At 40.4% G+C, this 12,399-nt stretch overlaps 1 protein-coding gene across 1 annotated transcript in view; it reads right to left on the reverse strand.

The window, feature by feature from the left end:
- The window catches only part of polh (polymerase (DNA directed), eta), a 44,233-nt gene that overhangs the window by 8,091 nt on the left and 23,743 nt on the right, over positions 1-12,399 (reverse strand). The window contains exons 6-12 of the mRNA XM_034185554.1: positions 11,264-11,442; positions 11,082-11,185; positions 10,865-10,984; positions 9,284-9,407; positions 9,033-9,098; positions 7,917-8,089; positions 6,973-7,833 (exon numbers count right to left, since the gene is read on the reverse strand). Coding sequence (XP_034041445.1) covers positions 6,975-7,833; positions 7,917-8,089; positions 9,033-9,098; positions 9,284-9,407; positions 10,865-10,984; positions 11,082-11,185; positions 11,264-11,442 — 1,625 coding nt within the window. The 3' untranslated portion in view covers positions 6,973-6,974. The remainder of the gene's footprint in view (positions 1-6,972; positions 7,834-7,916; positions 8,090-9,032; positions 9,099-9,283; positions 9,408-10,864; positions 10,985-11,081; positions 11,186-11,263; positions 11,443-12,399) is intronic.

Below are 12,399 nucleotides of genomic sequence, written 5' to 3' on the forward strand. Positions count from 1 at the left end.
AAGCAAAAATAATAAACAAAAAATGACACTTATGTTATAATATCAAAGTTCTTTTTTGCATGTTTCAGTCTAAGTTAAAATAAATAACATTGAAAAGTTTAAAAACACATTCATGTTTGATGGACATAACATTTGCTCTCCTTTTCAAAAATGACACACTGTACCTTTAATCCAGTAAAACAGAGTTTTTCTGTCATGTTGACAGTTTAGTTTTTCTTTTTAACATTTCTGAGTGGGATTGCATACTTTCTAAAAACAATATAACCCCTAATTTGATCTGGTGTCATTGGTGCATAAACAACAATAATAAAAAGAAAATGAAAAAATATTTCTGCAAGAAGTAAATAAGTAAATCTGCTCTTTTAAAGATGAAATCCTGGATTAAAAACTTTCTGAATCAGTTTTCCACACTTTACTGTTTGACTGAGGCTGTGTGGTGAAGATGATCATTGATTAAAATTGCTTCTCTGCTTTTTTACACCATGTAGCGTCTGCTGTTCATACTTTTTCCTCCGCTCTCTCTGAGTTTTTGTTCTTTCACTCTCTGAGCTGCGATGCTGTGGTTCTGTTTGGCTTGGCTGGCTGCCGGCGGGAGAGGGGCGAGCAGGCAGCAGTCCGTTCAGCACAAACAGCCTGGCTGGATTAAAAAATATCTGAGAGCACGGTGCAGTATAACAGCACTGTCATAACACTATAATGGCACAACGCCGTTGTTCCATTGTCTGGGGAGAACCCTGCAAAGGACAAGCAGCTGGTCTTGGTGCATTTATCATAAATATTCCAAACGCACATCCTGTTAAGCTGTTTGCAAAACCATTTGCCACTCCACATTGTTCGTCTTGTATACGTTTATCTTGCTACATGCTGTATTGCAGATGAGCGCACTTTAATAACATGGATCAGGTTTAGACCCAGTTTGTATTCCAGCCTGGTAAGATAACACACATTGGCAGTCACCTCTTTTAATCGAGATGTTTATCTGTGTTCACGTATGCCTCAATGTTTCAGCGAGACCATGTTGTTTTGATGCCCACATTTGCATTAGTTACTCAGGTCAGTGTGGCATTCCACTTTCATAGAACCTCTGCAGGGTTCTGTTGATGTTTGATGGAAAACGTTTTTCTTCCCAAAGAAATGTTTAATTATGCATTGTATAGTCTGTAAAGCTGAAGCAGCTTTGTTAACCCAACTTTGATTTTTTTTTTTCTTTTATAAGCAATGATGACATCGTCGCCTCACTTAAGTTACTGATCTCACAAGCTGTGGTTCAACACCGTGCCTAATGGAAGGCGAGTAACCTTCTGATTAACCTCACCCCCCCCAAAGATTTTATTACTTATAAAAGTATAAGTTGGTGCTACTTGAAACAGCATTTGATATCTACAGTAGTGTTCAGAATAATAGTAGTGCTATGTGACTGAAGATTAATCCAGGTTTTGAGTATATTTCCTATTGTTACATGGGAAACAAGGTTTCAGTAGATTCTCACAAATCCAACAAGACCAAGCATTCATGATATGCACACTCTTAAGGCTATGAAATTGGGCTATTAGTAAAAAAAAAAAAAAAAGTAGAAAAGGGGGTGTTCACAATAAAAGTAGTGTGGCATTCAGTCAGTGAGTTTGTCAATTTTGTGGAACAAACAGGTGTGAATCAGGTGTCCCCTGTGTAAGGATGAAGCCAGCACCTGTTGAACATGCTTTTCTCTTTGAAAGCCTGAGGAAAATGGGACGTTCAAGACATTGTTCAGAAGAACAGTGTAGTTTGATTAAAAAGTTGATTGGAGAGGGGAAAACATACGCAGGTGCAAAAAATTATAGGCTGTTCTCCAATGCTTTAAAATGGACCAAAAAAAACAGACACGTGGAAGAAAATGGAAAACAGCCATCAAAATGGATAGAAGAATAACCAGAATGGCAAAGGCTCACCCATTGATCAGCTCCAGGATGATCAAAGACAGTCTGGAGTTACCTGTAAGTGCTGTGACAGTTAGAAGATGCCTGACAGTTAGAAGATGCCTATGTGAAGCTAATTTATTTGCAAGAATCTCCCGCAAAGTCCCTGTGTTAAATAAAAGACGTGCAGAAGAGGTTACAGTTTGCCAAAGAACACATCAACTGGCCTAAAGAGAAATGGAGGAATATTTTATGGACTGAGATTAAAATTGTTCTTTTTGAGTCCAAGGGCCGCAGACAGTTTGTGAGACGACCCCCAAACTCTGAATTCAAGCCACAGGTCACAGTGAAGACAGTGAAGCATGGTGGTGCAAGCATCATGATATGAGCATGTTTCTCCTACTATGGTGTTGGGCCTATATATCGCATACCAGGTAACATGGATCAGTTTGGATATGTCAAAATACTTGAAGAGGTCATATTGCCTTATGCTGAAGAGGACATGCCCTTGAAATGGGTGTTTCAACAAGACAATGACCTCAAGCACACTAGTAAATGAGCAAAATCTTGGTTCCAAACCAACAAAATTAATGCCTCGCAGATGTGAAGAAATCATGAAAAACTGTGGTTATACAACTAAATACTAGTTTAGTGATTCACAGGATTGCTAAAAAAAAGCAGTTTGAACATAATAGTTTTGTGTTTGTAGCATCAACAGCAGATGCTACTATTATTGTGAACACCCCCTTTTCTATTTTTTACTAATAGCCCAATTTCATAGCCTTAAGAGTGTGCATATCATGAATGCTTGGTCTTATTGGATTTGAGAATCTACTGGTACCTTGTTTCCCACGTAACAATAGGAAATATACTCAAAACCTGGATTAATCCTTTTATATATCCTTTTATAATAATAGTAGTGCTATGTGACATAGCACTACTATTATTCTGAACACTACTGTACACACTGACTTTGAACTCGAATGTTAAATGACTTGTTGAAGGCTGCAGTTGAATTCAGGTTTTCTTACTGCATGTTGATGTGTACAGGTTGTGGTCCCACTGAATCAGTGATACAGTTAAGATGTGTGACCCATATCATTGTCTTGCACATTATGATTGTGCACTGAATGATGAGAAATATTTAAACCAAAGATATTTTATAGCCTTTGAGTCGTAGCAGGTGATTTCAAGTTTTTAAGATTTGTAGTGGTTTCAGATTTTATAAATTGATTTGCTTCCTCTCCCCCACACATTCACTTTCTGAAACCACACATTTAAGACCTCTCTTTCCTTCAAAGTTAAATATTTTTGATGCTTATTTGGGTGAAATGCAATATTTATGTACAGATCCAATTTGTGCATTATGGTGTATGTTAATAAACTAGCAGTTGCAGCTGTCCTCTTTTCATTTTGTCACTTGAAAGAAAGTCTGCTTCTGGTTTTTCATATCATCCACTCACTCCAGATCTCAAACACAGCAGCAAACTAGGAGTGCATCCAGAAAGTCTTCACAGCACTTCACTTTTTCCACATTTTATGTTACAACCTTATTCCAAAATGGATGAAATGCATTTTTATCGTCAAAATTCTATACACAGTACCCCATAATGGCAAATTTATAAAAATAAAAAAAAAGGAATCACATTTACATAAGTATTTACACCCTTTGCTCAATACTTTGTTGATGCACCTTTGACAGGAGTTACAGCTTCAGGTCTTCTTGAATATGATGCCACAAGCTTGGTGCACCTATCTTTGGACAGCAATATATTTACAATATATATAGAGAGAGATAGCTATAAAACAAAAAAAGTCAGTCCTTGTGGCTGCTCCCTTGTTTTCACTCAGGGTCGCCACAGCAGATCAAAGGTGGGTCTTCATGTTGATTTGGCACAGGCTTTACACAGGATGCCGTTCCTGACGCAACTCCACATTACATGGAGAAAGGTAGCAGTAGTGGGGTTTGAAGCAGGAACATTCCACACTGAACCTATTGTAATTCATTATTATCAGGTTGTCCTAAAAGTTCCCTGAAAAGCCTTCAGTTAATTCAAAATGCTGCAGCTAGAGTACTGACGGGGGCTAGAAGGAGAGAGCATATTTCACCCATATTGGTCTCCTGTTAATTCTAGAATAGAATTTAAAATTCTTCTTCTTACTTATAAGGTTTTGAATAATCAGGTCCCATCTTATCTTAGGGACCTCTTAGTACCATATCACCCCAATAGAGCGCTGCGCTCTCAGACTGCAGGCTTACTTATAGTTCCTAGGGTTTGTAAGAGTAGAATGGGAGGCAGAGCCTTCAGCTTTCAGGCTCCTCTCCTGTGGAACCAGCTCCCAAATCGGATCAGGGAGACAGACACCCTCTCTACTTTTAAGATTAGGCTTAAAATTTTCCTTTTTGCTAAAGCTTATAGTTAGGGCTAGATCAGGTGATCCTGAACCGTCCCTTAGTTATGCTGCTATAGACTTAAGACTGCTGGGGGGTTTCCCATGATGTACTGAGTGTTTCTTTCTCTTTTTGCTCTGTATGCACCACTCTGCATTTAATCATTAGTGATTGATCTCTGCTCTCTTCCACAGCATGTCTTTTTCCTGATTCTCTCCCCCCAGTCCCAGCAGAAGACTGCCCCTCCCTGAGCCTGGTTCTGCTGGAGGTTTCTTCCTGTTAAAAGGGAGTTTTTCCTTCCCACTGTCGCCAAGTGCTTGCTCACAGGGGGTTGTTTTGACCGTTGGTTTTTCTGTAATTATTGTATGGCTTTTGCCTTGCACTATAAAGCGCCTTGGGGCAACTGTTGTTGTGATTTGGCGCTATATAAATAAAATTGATTTGATTTGAAGCAAGCACACTGACCACTTGTCCACCACCCCAGACAGCTGTAGAGATAGATGTTGAAAAAATATAGACAAAGGTATAGCGAGAGATTTTTTTTTTTTAAAGAGGGATCCACCCCTTATTTCATTGTACTACTAAGCTGTTGCTCAGCTGATGCAAGACCAAAGAAATCTGTTCTGTGATCTGAAGAGTTGTGTACATTTTGAAACAAAGGTTTATCAAGTCTTCGCACAATGAATCATCTGCTGTTGCAATCAACACCACCACACTGCCAATCACATCACTGACTTGTAAACTTGTATTTACAATTTAGCCCTTTCATCATACATGATTTTTATATCAAGACCTTTAGGTGTTAATTTAAATTCAAAATAAGTATCCACTGTGTTATTTACCCTCTACAACATAAAGTCGATTTTTCCAGGATTTAAGCTGTGCATTCTCAGTGCTGGTTAATGGGTTTGCAGGAAAACTATTGAGGATTCACCTGATAGTGGGGCAGCATAGCAAAACAATTATGCATTCTGTGATAAAAGCATCAAATTTGGCATACATATTCTAAATTAATGTTTATTTTTAGATATGAAGCCATCTTGGAGCTGATCTCTAATGAGCTACAGGGGTCAATAAAGAATTACACAGTGGCCAACCTTTAAAAATGTTCCAATCATGTTAAACTATACCACATTATTGTTCTGATCATAGTGATTCCAAAAAGATATAGTTTGGACTATCTATGACTGAATGTTCTGGAGTTACTGGGTAAAAACAGCAAAAATGGTGACAAAGGTCAGTTTCACTTTGTACAAGGGTCAAAAGTTAAAGTTACTTCAATTTTGGTTAAAAAAAAAAAAAAAAAAAAGTGATGCCAATTATTGGTTGAGCTAATATAATTAATAAATGGAATAGTTTTAACTGCTGAATGCTTGGTCTCCAAAGTAAAGGTCTAACAAGGTCGACGTCCATTGGATTCTATGACGTATGGCATGTTACCCCATAACATAACTAAGCATGACAGATGGTGCAAACTATTCCTTTCTAAAATGTTTAATAATTTGCATCATTTTTTTTTTAACAAAGCTGGAGCAACTTTAACTTTTGACCCCGTAAAAACTGAAACTGACCTTTGTCATCTTTGCCATTTTTGCTGTTTTTAGCCCATAACATTCTGTCACAGATAGTCCAAACTATATCTTTTCTGTAATCATTATGATCATACAAATAATGTGATATCATTTTCAACATGACTGGAGGATTTTGGCCCCTGTGTAATTATTTATTGACCCCTGTAACTCATTAGAGATGAGCTCCAGGATGTTTCCATATCTGCAAATAAGCATTAGTTAATTTAGAATATAAGTGCCAAATTGTATGCTTTTATCACAAAATGCAAAACTGTTATGGAAATTTTAGTTAAGCTGCACTACTATGAGAGCATTTTGCCATTTCTGTGAAAGCCGACAGGCATTATACAGTACTACAACATTGTAAAATGGCACTTGAACACATGATGGGTTCATAGCTCATATTTCTATCCAAAAGATGCCTGAAATAGACTACACACAGGAACACGCTTTAATCTTAAAATACACTTATGAAATACATTACTTAACTGCACGTGTAATCAAATACCCCTATTATATATTAATTTCCTTTCTTTGAGCATTATTCCCTCTCCCTGAAAGTCTGGTTTCAACATCCAATAAGTCCACTACCAACTGAATCAGAGTTTAAAGGACTCCTTGCGTATAAGCGTGAATATGTGCAGTGCTTTACAGCTCATGCTGATTTTCACAAAGCCTTTTATTCGGTTGACTGGGCTGCTCTCCCTGGAACATTGTGAGAAATCACAGGATCTCCAGTGAGTTACAGTACATTATACCGAAAAATGAGTGAGAAGTCAGATTGTCTGAGTTTGATTATGCTGGATAAAGTCTAAGATCCAGGGTTTTAATGACTTCCTGGACTAAGAAGTGTATATATAATTAACATCTCAAACTAGTACAGTAAAGACATTTTGTCCATGAGGTGATCCAGCACACAGGTGTGTGACTGGAAAATGCCAAGAGGAGCCCCAAATTTCATCGGGCTGCAGGGGATAGATGGTTACTTTCAGGAGGTGGAAATGGATCAGTTGTCCACCTGGGTGGTTGCCATCTAGGACCCAAACCAGTTCCACAGTGTGATGAATGCAGCAATAGGAGGTACCACCAAAAAAAAAAAAAAAAAACACATAACCCTCAAGTCCTTTTGAAAAAGGAATCCAGTGTGACTATACTGCCACCTTGTGAGCGATGCCGTTTGGGCTGCGGTCCTGATGGGCCTCTTGACTTCATTTTCCCACATGATGACTGAGCTGTCCCTGATGGTCCTCCTCTAACAGATGGAGAAGCAGCAGTTGAACTTGTAGATGAAGAAAATGATTTCTCGAGGTCCAGAGCAAAGTGGTAGTCATTGTGCTCGGGCATTTCCCAGGCTAACACCTCCTGCCCACAGCGCTCACAGTGGAACAGGTCCCTGTCCACAGCAGGACGGTTCTGCAAGAGTTCAGGGGGGGAACTGATGGAAGGTAAAGCTTGTGTCGAGTAACAATTTTTCTCTGAAACGGTGTGCAGGTCATCAATTAATTCTTCACATGCCGACTGACAAGATGCAAACCCTGCACTCTGCTTTGTCTGGAGATCTGATACAACAGCATCAGTGTCTTCAGAGTTTCTTTTTAGGTCAGACGCAGGTCCAGTTTCAGTTTTGGTGAAGGCTGGAGACTGCCAGTCTCTTTCAGCATTCTTCTTTTTGAAGAAAGAGGAGATGCTTTTAGAAGGTGAACAAAGGCCGAACTGAGGAAGAGAGGAATTGGCATCTGTCTCACATTTTCCATCATCATCCTGTTGCTGTGCCTTTTGAAAGAAAGACTGTATGGTGCTGGGTTTTTTAAAGGTATTTTTTAGGTGACAAGTTGGTTGGGTGGAGGACTGAGTCCTGGAGGAAAGACTCTGGGTTGGTGTGACATCAGTGGAAAGAAAGCCAGCGATTCCCCCAGCTGATGGAGCGTCACTGAATTTGCTCGCTGACAGGTGTAGCAGGGTGATAGGTGGACTCCTGTGGACATACAGACATGGTGTGAGATGGTGTTACCGATCACAAGATTTTACGGATCACGATTTTAGGATTTTTCTAATCACCAGGCTGCCTGCTGGTTTCCTGCTGTGTTGAGGCTCTTGATAATGGCAAAGCTGTCACTGGATAGCTTTGTCGCGTCGTAGCGCACTAAAGCGCAGCAGCGGGAGAAACTATTCGGCCTCTTGTCACCAAGCTGGCGTATGCCAACTGTCAGCAACTTAGCCGTCCGGCTGTTCTACAACATGGGTACAGCAGACAAAAGATGCAGAAACATGGAATGAGAGGAAAAAGAACAAAGAGCTGGACGGGGTACAAAAGAAAACAGAACATCAGGACCATTTGTGACACCATCCACTTTTAGGACTCGAGCCTGACCAATCTGAACTTTTTGGGGACTGGCACCAATAATTAGGAAGTTTAAAAAAATATTACAATGCCAATATATCTGGCGATATGTACATAAAAATAGCAGTAATTCCTAACATTTCCTTGTCAAACCCTTATTACAAAAAATGTATTTGTGGCTTGATTAATATATTGTATGTATTTGTAGTTTAAACAAACTTTAAAAACACTATAACTACAAGTATAAAAACTAATCAATGGACACCACGCCGCCATCACACATATTGGCAGTTGCCGTGTCACAGCGGTCAGCATTTGCATACATAAACTTGACGGTCTATTTTAGCTTTGCCGAGCTGGTGCCATAGTGGCCACTTGTCTTTTGTCGCTGTAAAATGCCCTCTGACTGAAAACGAATGGCACCTGGTCACTTTGCCTGTCTTTTGTTGCCAGTGTGGCCAAGGGGTGATGTGGGTCCCAGCCATGCTTGACAGCATTGTAAACAATGCTGCATATGACATCACTGGAAAGAAAGACAGTAAAAACAATGTAAACAATGCTGTCAAGCATAGCTGGTTGTTGTTGACATCGTTTGTCCAGCAGTGCACTCTGCTGGACAAACTATATAATGACAACATTTCCAACAGCCAAAGCATTTCTCTGCGTTGTTTAATCTGTAAAAGTTGTAATAACGCTGATACCCACATGTTTGTGAACGGCTCATATTTACAAATGATGCACGGTTCTATTGTCATGATAATTTCATGGTCAAGGCCATTTACAGGAGACCTGCATAATTCATACCATGACACACCACAACAGTGTTTTCTTACCGCTTCTCTGTCTTTGTTCAATCTTTCCTCCAGCTCAAGAGCCAGCTGATGAAGCCAGTATTGTATCTGTGGACAAAACATCAACAGTGTGACTATGTACAAAATTATGTGAAGGGTTTTCTAGTTTTAACAATACTACATCTACAACTGTCTCCTCTGTACAACATTTTCTAAATGTTTCACTTCTGTCTCAAGGCAGCTGTTTTTTATGGGTCTGGTGCAGAATAAACCAACAGAGTGATGGCGAGTACCTTGTCTTTACTTGTCAGCGATGTCTTCCCAGGAAAGGTTTTACTGCAGCCAATCGACTTGGGAAGCTGTCTCGGTTTCACTGGTTCAAACTCAATCCCCCGACACAAGTCATATAACCACTGGCTGAACAAGAGCGAGAAGGCAACATGAAGTGTGCAGAGCCTATTAAGTTCATATCTATGCTTACAGCGATTAGATCAGTGTCCAGGATAAATCATTGAACCATTTGTTTTATATATCATGACTGACAGAACTGTACAGCACGTCACCTGAGCTGTACTCAGAAGTAGCAGGTGGAATAAAACTTCACTTAGGAGCAGGCAGCTCAGTGGATAGGAGTTTGACTGCCAGTATGTAGACCCAGGTTTGGTTTACAGTCATGCTACCTGTCCTCCAGCAAGGTACTCCATCTGAATTGTCTCAGTCCACCCAGCTAGAAACTGGTACCAGCTTTGGCTGGGGAAGGAACTTGCAGTGGACTGGTTTCCCTTCCAGGGGAAGACATAGGCTGAGTCCCAAATGAGGAGTTGCACCTTATGGAGCTCTGGCCTTCACAGACAGTGGAGGCCAGAACAACTACTACACTGTCTAGCACACATAGCATTTTTCTATTGCATCATTAGCTTTTCCCTGTTGTTGATACACCTATTGTATCCTTTGTTTTCGGGGGGAAGAAGCCTGCATTTGTCTGCTGCATTCCAAGAAACCTTCAAAATGAGACAGCCTTGCTGCACCACTCATGACATTCAACCAATGGCTGCAGCCTTAGAAGGGTGCAGCCCCTGAAATGGGACACACGTGTAGGCTCTCAGACTTGACATTATGATATGTGGGGATACACACAGTCACCACAATGGAACCAATATAGAACTACGTTATACAGGACTGATACAAATTTGGTGCTAAATAATTCAATTGATCACATGATTGTAATCTGGGCATAAGAACTGGCACCAATGAAGGATCTCCCTAGCCCTCACCAAGTCACATACAGCGAATGAATGTATGATATGGTAAGTAGAGTTTGCCTCTGGATTACCACGGTGGCAAATTGAAAAAATAAAAAACTTAATTCTGGTAGTGCTGCTGGCTATACTCAGATTTCTGTCTTTTTTGATGAATGGTAAAAACACTTTTGTGCTTGGTGCTGTGCCAGCTTAAGTACAGATGCCACTGATGCCTCGATGATGGGAAGGAGAAAAAAAAAACATTAATTGTAGATGTTGGGCATATTTAATGAGTTTAGCACTTTCCTTCGTGCTTCGTTTGTCAAGTAAGTTTTGTGCTGTGGCGCAACTGCATCAAAATGGAAAAGAAACCTGACAACAGGCACACAAACAAGCACACGTGTGTGTGTGTGTGTGTGTGTGTGTGTGTGTGTGTGTGTGTGTGTGTGTGTGTGTGTGTGTGTGTGTGTGTGTGTGTGTGTGTGTGTGTGTGTGTGAGAGAGAGACATTCACGGTGGATGAGAGCTGCTCTCTGCATAAAGCGCTGTGTACACTTCCATTGATGGAGTGCTGTATGACACCAGCTTGCTTAAATGCAGGTCTTGGAACAATTAAATGCCACAGATCTCTTACCCTATTTTTTCTCCAAAGTGCTGTCCCAGCTGGGCCTGAGAGAATCGCATTAGCTCGCCAATGTTTTCCACTGCCAGAGTCTCTGTAATGGACGCACCCAGCTTACCACCCAGGTTACGGCTGCTCTGGCAGAACACAGCAACAGAGTTACAGTATGAAGACAGCCACGCTCTGTGTGATGAACACAGTCTGTAACAGAGTCGTGTTTTGAACTCACATCTTACTGACGGGGAGCACGTTGAACAGTTCTGGCACGGACCCCAAAGGCAAAACAGTTTGTCGATTTGGTTTGTTCAGGCCACATGACAGTTTGGCCAGAACCTGGAAACAGTAAGTCAGCTTTTAATAGTGTGGCATCACTACCGCAGGTAGTATTAGGAATAAAAACGCTTCTCCTACCTTATTGTGCGATATCCCTGCTGAACAGCGGAAACCCGTGTCTTTCTCCACAGCGGCTCTCATATCCTCCACAATCAGTGCTCCCACAGCCAGATGCAGGTCTGCAGACTTCTGATCCCCCAAGGCAGGGTCAAGTAAGGACATCAACCACTGCTGGACTCCTCTGGACCGCTGTTCCTCTGCGATAAACAGAGATGTTCAAAGTAAACACACTACTAGAGATTCTTTGGTGGTATTCCAAGAAAATGCTTGACACCAAGACTGAATCAGTTCTTGTCTGTTGCATTCTCAGATATACAGCTTCATGTTGGAGTGGAATAAAGAAAGGCTTTCTTCAAAAGAAGATATGAACACTTGCAAAGGGGGACATGGGAGACACAGGCCTAGATATGATTTGTTTTCCTGTATGAAAATCCTTCTTTTTGCCATGCCACCATGAAGCTGAACTGGTGACGCAACAGACAAACATTGCACGATGCACAGTTTATCCAATCACATCCACCAAAGCCTATAACTCCTTCAGAGTTGTCGTAGGAGTTTTGAGGACTCCCGTCACTTGTCAGTTTTTGAGAACTGCCTCCTCCAGACAACCATCAAGTACCATACTGTTTGTATTTCTTAATGATTTCTGTAAATCAGGGCTGTGCAGAATTCAGAAATATAGAATTGTAATTCTGCATCCTGTTTGCTACCTCAGTTCAAAATTGGAAATCAGCCTCAAGACTTGATTTAAAATTGAAGAGTCATTTTGAACTGAATTCTGAATTTTTAACAGCCCTGCTGTAAATGAAGTCCAAGACATCGTCATTGGCTTGGAAATGTTCATGTATCCATCCCCTGATTTATCTAAAGAAAGCTACCTGTAAACATGATGACTTACTCAAATTCATCAAAGTGTGCCAATTACTGTCACACCTGTATTTTATTTTATTTATTTCTCTATAAAAAGGCATCACTGTTGATACTGTTGTTCAGTAACAATTCTTGACAATTTATTTAATATTCTGATTTTATAAAATGGACTCTTACATTTATTTCTGAACCTATTTTAAATTTTGGACTTTGAGCAGCACTGTGTCACATACTGACTATTGTTCTGGCACTTGCCACTCTACATGTGTAGTGGGTCCAATACA

Source organism: Thalassophryne amazonica, chromosome 13 (assembly GCF_902500255.1).
Source record: "Thalassophryne amazonica chromosome 13, fThaAma1.1, whole genome shotgun sequence".
Lineage (NCBI taxonomy): Eukaryota > Metazoa > Chordata > Actinopteri > Batrachoidiformes > Batrachoididae > Thalassophryne > Thalassophryne amazonica.